This window comes from Leopardus geoffroyi, chromosome C1, assembly GCF_018350155.1.
Source record: "Leopardus geoffroyi isolate Oge1 chromosome C1, O.geoffroyi_Oge1_pat1.0, whole genome shotgun sequence".
NCBI lineage: Eukaryota > Metazoa > Chordata > Mammalia > Carnivora > Felidae > Leopardus > Leopardus geoffroyi.
This window is the reverse complement of record NC_059328.1, coordinates 157,688,991-157,702,513: the sequence shown is the minus strand read 5'-3', so window position 1 is coordinate 157,702,513 and position 13,523 is coordinate 157,688,991. Positions and strand designations below refer to the sequence as shown.

Here is a 13,523-nt window from a genome sequence, read left to right as displayed (position 1 = left end):
TAAATTTTTAAAAATATTTGTTTATTTATTTAAGTAATCTCTACACCCAACGTGAGGCTCAAACTCACGACCCCAAGATCAAGAGTTGCATGCTCCTCTGGCTGAATCACCCAAGTGCCCCAAAAATGAAAAATAAATTTTAAGAAAAGGAAGAGAATCCAGAGGGAATTATTTCTATTACAAAGGCATTTCATTTTGTAAAGGGACTCACAACAGGCTTCTTTAAATCATGCTATACATTACAGAATACAGCAAAAGAAAGATTTAAGTACACCATGTTAGAAGAGGACGGAAAGTGAGTCATATCATGAATAACAATTTCAGCTGATTCAAATTCAGGCCCTTGGTGGATGCTGAGACGAAGGCCACAAGCAGGATACCAGAATGGGCTCCTTAGGTGTGAGGAGAGGAGAAACATGCACAACTTGTAATTCTGGACGCAATTATACACTTGGATTTTCAGGGAACTGAGAGTCTGAATGGTTAAGACAGGGCCGACGCCACTATAGAAACAAAGTAGACATCCTTCCAAGAGTCAGTATAGCATCCTGTGGTATATGGGCCATACTGGAGTATTCTTCTGAACATCAATCACAAACTCTCAGTTTGCCATGAAATTCACTTCTACGTGAACCAACGGCCTGAAAGTAACTGAAAAACTCTCTGCGTTACAATATGACATTTGCTGTGACTGATAGTTGAAAGCAGCTGACCCTTTTGTACAAAGTCTAAGTCCAGTCAAGAGATTACACAAAGGAAGAAAAAACTGTCCAGGAAGAAGAACAACAAACTTCCAGTTTTCAACTTAAATTACATTTGTTTTTAGGTTTTGGTTTTTTTTTTTAAGGCAGAGAAAGTTTAAGTACAAAACCAAATTTACTTTTTTCCAATCTAAAGAACTTGGAATCAGCTTTCTGCACAAAGGTCGTTAGCTGACATGCTTTTGTTATCCAAAACGTTAAGACTACACCTCTTTCAAATGCATTACCTGACTACAAGTGAGCCCGTCCAGAATTGATCAGATGTTCTTACGCAATGGTGTGCGGAGCCCCTACTAAGTATCAATCAGTAGAGAAGCTCCTGCAGGTCCGAGAGGCTGTTTCTGAAGAGACTGTGAAGTTAGATAGCAGTTCCTATTTTCTGTAAGTAAACATCTGCTGTAGAAGCAACTCCAAACCTACAAACACACCCACTTTTTCACAGTAAGCCTCAGCGCTAGATAGGATCAGTGAGGTATCTGCGCTGGATTGCAGTCATTTTAAAATACGTCTTTAAATCTGTTCCTTCGTGCATTTCAATCTCTGCATGTGAACCGGCGGCTTGGTTCGCAAGCAACAGTTATCGCCCACTGAAAAACACACCTTCCTTAAACAAAAGATACTTTTTGTTCCCACGAAGCTTTTTCTGCTGCCATACCCAGCAACAAATGACACAAAAGACAAACTCCGCCATCCTCAAGAGTGGTGCCAGGCAAACAGAAACAGCAAACAATATAACAGCAAAAGCTTCAGAAACAAAAACAAGGTGAGTTGGGGGTAGGAGACGAGTGGTGGAGTGGACGTGGGAAATGGGGTATAAACTCCATCATCTGAGGAATTCAGCCTCACCGATGAATGGGGGGCGGAGAGAGGAGAGGAAGGGGAGGTGAGGTTCTCAGTAGAGGAAAACAAGTGTGTGCCGCTGTCCTGCTTTTGTTTCAATAGCACCCGGAGAGTGCACAGCACGCAAAATCGAGTTTTGTGACTAAGACTGATTGAATGAGAGTAACACAAGTTTGTTCGGGACACAGTGGGGCCACTCAACCAAATCCGGAAATTATACAAACGATAAATAACAACTCCTTAAAATGTTTTAAGTGCGTTTGGCACAAAAGTTTATGGTTATTCACAGGAAGCATCTTATCAATTTAATATCACCACGTTGCAGGCTGTGCACCCGTCTCGTCATAATCTCTTTTAAGAAAACCGCTAATGACCAGGAGTGCTGGAAGCCTAAAAACTGTTGTCATCTATCTCCCAGGACTGTGGGCCTGATAGTGTCACGAGTAGAAACCAACTAGCGGCCAGAAGCCCAGGAGTCCCCGGCGAATTGTTTCGAAGCACAGTCCCCACAATCCGCGTGCTTGGGCGAAAGGACTGGAGGTGTGTGCGCGGTCCCTCCGCCCTCCGGGCCGCGCGTCCGCAGCGCTCCAGGCTGTCAGGTGGGTGGCGACGAGCCTCGGCCGGGAGCCCTGCCCGGCAGCGCGGCCGCCCGCGGGGCGCACAGGGGCCAACCCCTCAGAGTGCGCCGCGTCCCGAGGCCGCCGGGCGCTCACCTTTGTTCGCCGGCGCTCGCGGCCGGGAGAGAGCGGGCCCAGGAGGAGTGCGGGGGGCGACCCCAACGCTCCGCGGCCCCTCCCCGGCGCCCCGGAGGAAATCCGTAGGCTAGCCAGATCCTCCCTGGCGCCCCGAACGGCAGCCGGGCTGAAGGGTCAACAACCCCTTCCCCGAACACAAAGGTTGGAGGCGCGAGCGCGAGCGCTGGGGGCGCGGGTGCGTGCGCCACAGAGCACGCGAGGGTGCGTGTGCGCGCGAATGTGCGCGCGCGGGTGCGTGTGCGTGTGTGTGTGAGTGTGTGTGAAGGGGGAGGGGAGGAGCGCTCCAGCCCCTCTTACCTCTCGAAGATGAACCGCACCATGAAGATGCAGAAGGCCACGGGGAAGGCAAGATAGAGGTCCTCAGCCTGCGGGAAGGTGGCCTCCTCCGTGTTCTTCAGGTCCGCCCAGGTGACATTGTGTGGGAGCCAAAACCTCTCGTTCCAGAACCAGGCTAAGATCCCTGCCATCTTGCTTTGTCCACTCGTGTCGTGGGCTCCCGCGGCCCGCCGAGCTTTCCGCCGCCCAGGGCGCCGGGGGATGCGCGCGCGGCTGGCCCGAGCCTGTGCCGCCGCCGCCGCCTCCGCGACCGCTGCTCTCGAAGGCTCGCGGCGAGCCCCGGTTCTCTCCTCCCTCTGGCCGCGCTGGGGAAAGGAGCCGCCTCGCCCGTCACATGGCAGCCTGGACCGCTGGTCCTGATTGGCTCGCCCACGCGTCAAGCAGGGAGGCACACGCGGCCAGCTCGCCCACGCCCGGAGGGTAGGGCGCAGCCGCTGCGCCCTAGGCGCGGGATCCCGGCGCCGGAGAGTGCTGGCCGGTCCTGCGCTCACCGCGCTCCTGCTCCGCCGCGCCCCTGCTCCGCGCTTAGCACAGAGACCTGAGGGGGCCCCCACCCCGCTGAATCCGCCCTAGCCTCCCGGCTTGCTCGCACATGCTCAGAACGCCGGGTCCTGCCCCCACTGGAGTTTCAGGGGGTCTCAGTCCGCTTCCCGCGCGCCTACAGGCGGTGGTAGGGGCCAGGTAGGGGCCAGGGCCGATCTTCGGAACCACCCCTGCGTTGAGAGAGAACAGCAAAAGAAGTACGGAGCTCAAGGGGCAAAGGAGGAAGAAGCCGCGGAGGAGTCGTGCACTCCCGCGCTTGGACAGCCAGGGTGAAAATCAGGAACTGGGGCGGGATGGTTTGGCAAGAGCCACCTGCCTCTACCGGATCCCTGCCTTTTCCCCATCCCTGACCTTCAGGCCTCTCACTACTTCTCGTTACCACACCGGTTCACCCAGGGAACGGGCCCTCTGTTTTAATGTATGAGGTGGTAGGGAAATCAGGCACTTACGTACTGTTTGCTAGTGAGGATGAGGGTGATGATTCTGTGAAACTGCCACTCCAAATGAATCTCTCAGAAAATGCCACCAGACCACATTTTGGCGTCGCAGATCAGTAGAGGGAACCTCCACACTGCTATTTGACAGGCTTATTATTTCTGCTTTTTGAATCTGAACCCTTTAGGTGTTCGGTCTATAAGGCCTAACCCAGGCACCTTCACTTCCGCAGGACGTTTCCTCGTTGGTAAGGTGAACCGTGTGTGGGTCGGTTCAGTGGTCCGTGCAGACCTGGCTGTAGGGGTATTTTGTTCATTTTTCTCACAATCATTCCTTTTCTGCCTGGTTCTGCCAGTAAGTTGTAGCGGACACTGCCAAGAGGCATATGAACAGGCCCTTAACACACACTTCTTTATTTTCCCTGTCCCACCAGCCACCACCCTCTTTGTACTCCTTCCCTTTAAAGCAAAACTCTAAAGAACTGCCTATATTTATTTCTTCCGATTTCTCTCCCCTCCATTCTCTTTTGGACTTCCATTCGGGCATTTGCCCTGCTCTGCTGTAGTGGACTGCTCAAGGTCACCAATGATCTCCATGCTGCTAAACCCAAAGGTCTGTTCTCAACACCTCTGTCAGCAACATTTTGGCCAAGGCCCTGCCTCTCAAAACACCTTTTTGTCTTGGCTTCCAGAAACCACATTCTTCTGGTTTTCATTCTACTTTATGGCCACATTTGCTGTGTCTGCTTTTTGGTCCTCCTCACCTTCCTAATCCCTTAGAGTGGAATGGTCTAGGAGTCAGTTTTTTGTCCCTTTCACTTTCCTAGCTACATTCATTCACGCGGTGATCTAACCCAGTACCATGGCCTTTAATGTCATACCAATGGCTCCCAATTTATATCTCTAACCATGAACTTTTCCTTGAACTTCAGTCTCCTAAATCCACTGTCAATTCAACAACTCCACTTGGATGTCTGAGAGCCATTTCCTGTCCAAACTAATCTTCCCTCTAATTTTTTTTTTTTTTCCTTCTGTCATCTTGGCTCAGGCCAAAAACCTGGAATCATCTTCTTAATGATTGATTTCTAATCTCGGATGTTGTTGCTCATCCATAATAGATTCTGTCAATTCCGTCTTTAAACTAGAATCACACTGTCTCCCACCACCTCTTCTGCTGCCATCTTTGTCCAAACAATCAACACTGCCCACCTGAGTTGCCCCAGTAAGCTCCTTACGCTCAGCTTCAGCTCTTGTCCCTTTATACTCTACTCTCAGCCAGAGTGACCCTGTTGAAATGGAAGTCAGCTCTCTTCTCTGATTAAAGCTCTATTGCTTCTCCATCCCTCTCCAAGTGAAAGCCAAAGTCATTTCAATGTCCTGAGATATTTAGCTCCACATTAACTCTCTGCATCTGTTCTCTTCTCTCTCATCTCCTTCTCCCTTACTCTGCTTTGGTCACCCTGGTCTCCCTGGCCTTCTTGGAAAACACCCAGCATGCTTAATGCCTGTGCACTTGGTTTTCTCTGTCTCTGCAACTCACTCCCTCACTCCCAGGTATCCATACCTGCTCTTGCTGTAATATCACTCACTCTGGTGAAGTTTTCCCTGACACCCTACTTAACATACAATACTCACTACCCACCCCGGCTCTTCCTATCTAACTTTCCTGCTTTATTTTCCTCCAAAGCATTTAAAAGTATCTAACATAATATATATTTTGCTTATTTCTTTATTAGTCACACACACACACACACACACACACACATTAAAAGGTAAGCTTCAAAAAGTTAAAGATTTGTACCTATCACTATTTTATCCCTACCCCTGAAAATAGTGCCTAGCACATAGTAGGTATTCAATAAACTATTGTATTAATGAATCGACATTACTCAGTCTCACAAAAATCCTTTCTAGGAAAAGAAAAAAGTCTGAATAAATAATTGAATTAAACATGTATATACTCATGTGAAGAATAGTGTGAACATATAGATGGGACTGATCAAGTCTGGAGTAGTGCAGGAGGGGTGTGCTTGAAGTGGGTTTTCATCGAGGAGTAGATATCACCATCCCCACATGAGACCATACAGCCAGCTCCTCAGCTCCTCCTGATGTTCCCCCAGGAGGATGCCTTGGCATCAACTGCATTCCTGTAGGCCCCAGAGAGGAGATGTGCTCAGGTATCTTGTCACCTTTGTGGCCGAAGATCAGGTCATGGTGGAGCCTGGTCTGCTGAGCCAGGGAGACTCCCTCCGAAGCTGCCTCTGGTCCTTCGTGTCACTCTCATATATGACCTGATAGTATGTTTCCTTCCACCTAGGACTCCTCTGCTGTCCAGCAGGTTCTGCTGTGTCCCCAACCATGTACAACAGGAAGTGCTGGTAAGTTAACCCTGGAACCCCAGCTTTGACCAAGGACAATAGAATCTAGTGAATCAACTTTTATTCCTTTCCCTCCCCTGCCCATGGCACACACACAGTAGCTTCACACAGCCTCTCTGAAAATACCCTGTGATACAAACCAATCAGCTTATTTCAAATCTGTGGCCAGCTCAGTAACTCATTCCCTTATGTTTCCTTTCTGTCTTTCTCTCACTCTCCTTTTCCCTCATTCCTGATTCACTGAAATTACACTTCCCTGGACCTGCTCTTTTTTCTAGAGAAGACAAATTAAGTTAGTATTGCTCTCCTATTCACTACCTTTGCGAAGGTGGTGGGATTTCAGAAACATTTTGAAAGAAAAGTTTCGTTAGGCAACGGAAAGAGAATTTACTAATTATTTGTAAATCTTGCGCAAATCACTTAATTCTAAAAGCACGTTAATGCCTTCAGGATGTAAAATGTTAATGTAGAAGTTGCCTACCAATAGTGTTTGTCTTGCCTCTGTTATCCTGCTGTCACGAGGCTCACGTGAGATAACATGTGGGAAGGGGCTTATAAACTCTTTACCTCTATGCACATGTACAACACAGAAAACCTCTACCCTTTTATCTGTCCAGCATATCACCTTTAGGTACTAGCACCTTCCTACCACCCTCCATTCAAATGATTACCCCAGAAATACAGTAGAGTAAAATACCATTTCGTGTCTGACCATATTTTATTAGTCCAGGGATGGACCCTTAGCCAAAGATAGTAATTGAAGTCCTTCTTCAGGTATTGGGACATGGATCAAGGCAGGTTTTTGTTTTGTTTTGTTCTGTTTTGTTTTTCAGTAACTTGGACTCTAGGGTTTCAAACTCGGAAACTGTTAGCCCCATCCTTCATCCTATGGGTAGAAAAAGCAGAAGCTAATCAGCACCAAGAGAAAGGAATAAAGCAGACCTGTAGAATGAACTAAAGGTAAGAGATACATTTCCACATGGTACCGGAGGGCCAACTATTTTCTCCATCTTTAGGTTCCATGCAACAGTCTCCTTTCTCTATGATGAATTCCCCTTTTTGACTGTCTTGCTGTTATTTTAATACAAAGGAGTCCCACTGTACAAAACATTCCTCTAGAGTACACGTCTTTAACACTATGCGGACCTCAGTTCAGCCCCCAGGGGAAGGTTAGGCACAGACATAACCCAGCACACCTCCCGAAGAGACCACCATAGACCCGTGCAGAAAAGACTTCTAATAGTTGCCGCAGGAAACCGAAATACAACTTATTCATCAGACATGTTTGCAGCTCAATGAGAAGCAAATAGTCGGTCTGTAAATAGAAAAGATAAGGATAGAGAAAAGGTGAAAAAAGTTTTTGTTGGGGCAGGTGGGGGGACACTGCCTACACTGCATTTTAGGAAAGTGTGCTTTGGACCCCGAATATAAAACATTATATGAGAATATACCCCCTTTTTTCCAGGCAACTGGGAAATATCAACAAAGCTAAGTATTACTTCTCATTCTCAGGCACACACCCAAGTCTTAACCCTTCTACATACATTAGACTCCACCTCATCGTTGCAGAACAGCCAGTTTAGTTGAATTTCCACTGTAAGTTGCATAACACAAAACTATAGGAATTGTTCTACAAAAAGAACACAAAATCTACTTGGGGAGCCTGAGGTACTGACATGCAAAGCCAGATAGCATACACACCAGCACCCCTCATGAAGGCACTGGGCGATATTTGATAAATGCCCGTGTACTGCAGATAACAAGGACTTCCTGCTCAAAGGAGGAAGGGAATACTCCGTGCTGAACAGGTCAAGGAAAGCTTTGAGGGAGAAGCAGAAATGGGATCAGACTTCAAAGACTGAGGAGGTTTTGAAAAGGCATGACCAAAGGAAAAAGTGAGGAGGATTTGCTGACAAACAAAATATAGGTGAGAAGCTAGATTATAAATGGCCTTTGGTATGAGGCAAAGGAATACTCCTACTTATTTTAGTGAGCACAGTATTTTTCCGTGATCATATCATGTAAGTAATTCTATAGTACAATACCTGGTACAAAATAGATGTTCAGTTATTGTAGGTTTTAAAACTACACGGATAAATTCATATATTCCTTAAAATGTAGGACAGTGCTAAAGCATTCTGTTCAAACACATTCAATTCATTGATTTTAAAGAAACCTGGTTTTCATTGGGAATAATATGGAAAGATTGCCAAAGTTTATTTCTGCCGCCATTTCTCATGAATATATAACTTTCTTGCTGTGGTTGGCAAAACTATCCTAAATGTACAGTCATTTTATACTGTCAGGTAGTACTTTCTTGGATTTTCATTTATATCATATTTAGGGAGGAGGTTAGGCAAGAAGTAGGAGGATTTGTCCCCATGGTGTGCAAGTCTCTCAAAGCAATGCAGAAAACTCAGCATCTCCTGGCATCTTAAGAAAGGGTAAGAGTATTTACCTCACAGCATTGGAGTTAGGCTAAGTTAGGGTGTGCAACATGGACAGGAACTGACTATACATTACTTTCTGGAAATTTTCCAGTAAGACTGCTCCCTCTCATGTTCACAGTCTTTTTTACAAGCATGTCAAGTATTGGAGGTCTGAAGATCTTTCTCCTCCCTCCCCTACCTTGACAGTTCCTGTCTCTGGAAAATCTTTTCTGATACTGACAACCATTAATTACTCTTGTATTCCTAGCTAAGCCAAATCACTGGCTGGAGATTCTGTCTTTTCTGTAATAATCAAAATCTATTTAAATGTTAATTTTCCCCCTTGAAATTTTCTTTAACTTACTAATGTTAAGTTAGCATCCCACTAACATTTTAAGCATGAAAAAATGTGCTATGAAACTAACAAAAGAAAAGTGAGAAACAACCAAGTTTTCCAGATTTCCAATTAGGAGTTATATTCACCTTAGTTACCCATCTATAACTTCAGAGATGTTGTCAACCAGGTATAATCAACCATGATGGCATTTCCTATGTGTACATACAGATGAATAGCATTTAGGGGATTGGGCATCTGAGTTACTAGCCAGAAAGCCAGACTTCTACTTTCCACTATGCAAAATTTTTATAACCAAAGAGAAACTAAGAACTCAACCAGTCATCTCCATTTGTGAGAGGAATAAGTAACCTTAGATGATATTGCTTGACTTTATATAGAAACAGATATTCAGAGTTGGAAGTGACCTTGTATGCCAATGAGTACATTTCACTCTCTGTGCCCATCCAAACTATGATTAAACATCTCTGATAATAGGAAGCTCACTATTTAACAAATTGACCCATTCCATTTTGGCACACCTATCACTATTAGAAAACCCTTTAATGAAGACATTATCTTGAGAAGTGTAGCAAAATCTACTGAGGTTTCACCTTTGTAAAATACAGTATTTTTTCTCTTGGCTAGGTGGACCTAGAACAAAAGGACAAGATTCATATCTAGTCACATCACCTTGGACAATGCATAGCACTCTATTTGATCACATGGAAAGGCATTAGGAAAACCTCGGAAATTCCATATCACCCAGGCATTTCTGGCCTCTGTGAATGACATAAGGTGATTTGTGGAGAATTTAGTGCTTTTTTCCCCTAATTTAGACATGGGAAGAGTAACCAGATATACCTGAAAACAAATTTTTCTTAATTTTTTATTTCAGAGAGAGAGAGAGAGAGAGAGAGAGAGAGAGAGAGACAGAGAGAGAGACTGAGCATGCAAACAAGGGAGAGGGACAGAGGGAGAGAGAGAGAACAAATTTTGAGCAGGGCTCTATCCCACGATCCTGGGATTATGACCTGAACCGAAATAAAGAGTTGGACACCCAACTGACTGAGCCGCCAAAGTGCCCCTCCCTGGAAAATTTTTTTAACAGTAGGTATCGTAAGAATTATTTGTTAGCTGTGTAGATACAGAAAAAAATTAAAACTCTTGAAATTTAAATCCTATAATCTTCATGAATTCTTCAGAACATGAATAATCTTATCATATATAGCTTCTTAAATAAAAGTTAAAATGTAAGAACAAGCAGAGAACAGAATGGCCATGTTAGATGTAGAGGCTGGGTGGTTCACTGGGTGCACTTACTAGCTAAATTCCTTTATGCCAAACAGTACTTTTAGATGGCAGGCAATTCATATCAATTCCACAGCAGCGTTAGGAGTTAGCATGGACCATAGTCCTATTGAGTTGCTTTGAGAACAATTACAGCTGTAACTATGAAATCCAAGATGGATGGCAAGAATATACAATGTTACAGAAAAGTAGATTACAAATGCAAATATCTTTAGGGGCCAAATAGGTAACAAAATGGATAGAATAAATCCAGATGAAAGAAAAAAGTGTGGACCAGAGATTATACAGGCATTCAAATTCTTCCTTTCCTTTTTCTTCTTGCTTTTTTGTTGTGCTATTTGTTTATTAAAAACAATGGATTGACAGGGCACCTGGGTGGCTCAATCTGTTAAGCATCTGATTTCTGGATTTCAGCTCGGGTCATGTATCATGGTTCATGAGATCGAGCCCACTTTGGACTCTATGCTGACAGCATGGAGCCTGCTTGGGATTCTTTCTCTCCCTTCCTCTCTGTCCCTCCCCCACTTGCCCTTTCTCTCTCTCTCAAAATAAATAAATAAACACTTAAAAAAAAACACAATCCCTATCAAAATACCATCAGTATTCTTTGCAGAGCTGGAACAAACAACGCTAAAATTTGTATGAAACCACAAAAGAGCCCAAATAGTCAAAGCAGTCCTGAAAAAGAAAAACAAAACTGGGGGTATCTCTGGATTTTGAGCTATATTATGAAGTTGTAGTGATCAAGACAGTATGGTACTGGCACAAAAACAGACACATAGATCAATGGAATAGAATAGAAAACCGAGAAATGGATCCACAACTATACGGTCAACTCATCTTCAACAAAGCAGGAAGGAATATTCTGTGGAGAAAAGACAGTTTCTTTAACAAATGGTGTTAGGAAAACCGGACAACTACATGCAGAAGAATGAACCTGGAACACTTTCTTATACCGTACACAAAAATAAATTCAAAATGGATGAGAGACCTACATATAAGACAGGAAACTGTCAAAATCCTAGAGGAGAACACAGGTAGTAACTTCTTTGACCTTGGCCAGAGCAACATCTTATTAGACACATCACCAAAAGAAGGGAAACAAAAGCATGAATTACTGGGACTTTATCAAGATAAAAAGCTTCTGCACAGAGAAGGAAAATAATCAACGAAACTAAAAGGCAGCATACGGAATGAGAAAAGATATTTGCAAACAATATATCTGATAAAGGGTTAGTATCCAAAATCTATACAGAACTTATCAAACTCAACACCCAAAAAACAATCCAGTGAAGAAATGGGCAAAAGACATGAATAGACATTTTTCCAAAGAAGACATCCAGATGGCTAATAGACACAAGAGAAGAAACTCAACATCACTCATCACCAGGGAAATAGCAATCAAAACCACAATGAGATACCACCTCACACCTGTCAGAATGATGAAAATTAACAACACAAGAAACAACAGATGTTGGCAAGGATATGGAGAAAGGGGAAGCCTCTTGCACTGTTGGTGGAAATACAAACCTGTGCAGCCACTCTGGAGAACAGTATGGTGATTCCTCAAGAAAACTGATAATAGAACTACTCTATAATCCAGCAATTTCACTATTAGGTATTTTCCCAAAGTGTGCAAAAATACAGATTCAAAGGGGTACATGCACTCCAGTGTTTATAGCAGTATTTTCAACAATAGCCAAACTATGGAGAGAACCTAAATGTCCATCAAGTGATGAATGGATAAAGAAAATGTGATACACACACACACACACACACACACACACACACACACACACACACACTGGAATATTACTCAGCCATCAAAAAGAATGAAATCAGGACATCTGCAATGACATGGATAGAGCCAGAATGTATTATGCTAAGCAAAATAACTCAATCAGAGAAAGATAAATACCATATGATTTCATTCATATGTGGAATTTAAGAAGCAAAACAGATGAGCATAGAGGAAAAGGTGGGGGGGGGCGGGAGAAGAGAGGGAAACACACCACAAGAGACTCTTAGTGATAGAGTACAAACTGTGGGTTGATGGAGGGATGTGGGTGGAAGATGGGTGAGATGGGCTAGATGAGTACTAAGGAGGAGTTTTTGGTGATGAGCACTGGGTGTTGTATGTAAGTGATAAATCACTGAATTCTACTCCTGAGACCAATATTGTACTGTGTTAATTAATTGAAATTTAATAAAAATTAAAAAAAAAACAATGGATAGGCAAGTCAAACACATCTGTTGGCCAGTGTGTGCAATTTTTAGTTACTTCCTTGTCTTCACATCTGAAGGACTAAATGCATTTTAGGAGGCCATATTTTAAAAGGAATACTTTTTTGTAAAAAATGGAATTTGTCCAGAGAATAACAATCAGGATGATGAGGCATATGGAAATCTTGAAGAGACGTTTAGTATACATGTTAGGTGTACTAACTTTGGAGTTTAAAGAAAGTGGGCTTAAGTTCTAGCTTTGGCAATAATAGTTTTTCCTTAGAAAAATTACTAGACCTCTTGAAACCTTAGTTTCTTCACATGAGCAAAGGGAATAGTACTATCTACCACATGGGGTTAAAGTAAAATTGAAATGAGATCATGTAAAGTGTTTTAACATTTAAATGGAGGCAGTTAACATGTATTGTAACAACAGTAAAAATTTCACTATTTCAGGGAAGGAAGACATAGACTGTGTTGAGATCATCTACCTTCAAGTCAGGCTAAGTTTTTCACTGCTGGGATTAGTAGAATTGACTTTCACTCAGCAGAGAGGGTGAGGACAACATAAGGAAGGGAAAGACAGGGGAATGGTGGGAGGTTTCAGAAGCCCGTGCACCCTGCTGTGTGATTCCTCATGACATTGTTGCTGCTAAACTGCCATAAACATATTAGACACAAACTGCTGAAAACCAGTGACATTTTGTGGAGGCTCATAAAGAGACTAGGTTTTGATCCAAGAAGCTTCTACAAACAAGGAGGACGATGGATATAAGCTGAAGAGAATTTGAGGAATTGTGGAGATGGAGTGTAAATCTCAGGAGGTCAAGAATCTGGAATTTGAGTCAAGTGTGTGGAGAGGATATGGTCTATGAAGACAGCTGTATTCCAGTCACCGTGGGAATCATGGCAGAAACCAGAGAAAAAAGTGTTGTTGGGAGACCCAGTATGTTCCAATAGTGGAAGGGGCATCAGGTTGGGGTGATTTGACTTGATTTGTACACTACCAAAGGGCAGAACTCAGGACAATTGGCTAAATGCCTATGAGGCTCATTTTATCTCCATAGAGGAAATGTGCAATGCTGAACACAGATGAATCAGCAGCCTCATCAAGCGGTGAACTTCCTATTGTGGGAAGTATTCAGGCAGAGGTCTACAAATGTTGACACATGTTGGAAT

General features: G+C 43.8%; 1 protein-coding gene and 1 long non-coding RNA gene across 3 annotated transcripts in view; one reads left to right on the top strand and one right to left on the bottom strand.

The window, feature by feature from the left end:
- Positions 1-3,214, bottom strand: part of CERS6 (ceramide synthase 6) — a 318,171-nt gene extending 314,957 nt beyond the window's left edge. The window contains exon 1 of one of the 2 annotated variants that reach the window (XM_045480091.1): positions 2,654-3,214. In XM_045480091.1, the coding sequence (XP_045336047.1) occupies positions 2,654-2,823 (170 nt within the window). In that variant the 5' untranslated portion in view covers positions 2,824-3,214. The remainder of the gene's footprint in view (positions 1-2,653) is intronic. The other variant, XM_045480090.1, reaches the window with a different exon arrangement.
- On the top strand, positions 1,081-11,302 carry LOC123599027. Its single transcript, XR_006712940.1, has 5 exons — positions 1,081-1,524; positions 1,704-2,200; positions 5,987-6,047; positions 6,881-7,007; positions 9,459-11,302. It is a non-coding gene; the product is annotated as an uncharacterized LOC123599027 (long non-coding RNA).
- Positions 11,303-13,523: the final 2,221 nt, after the last annotated feature.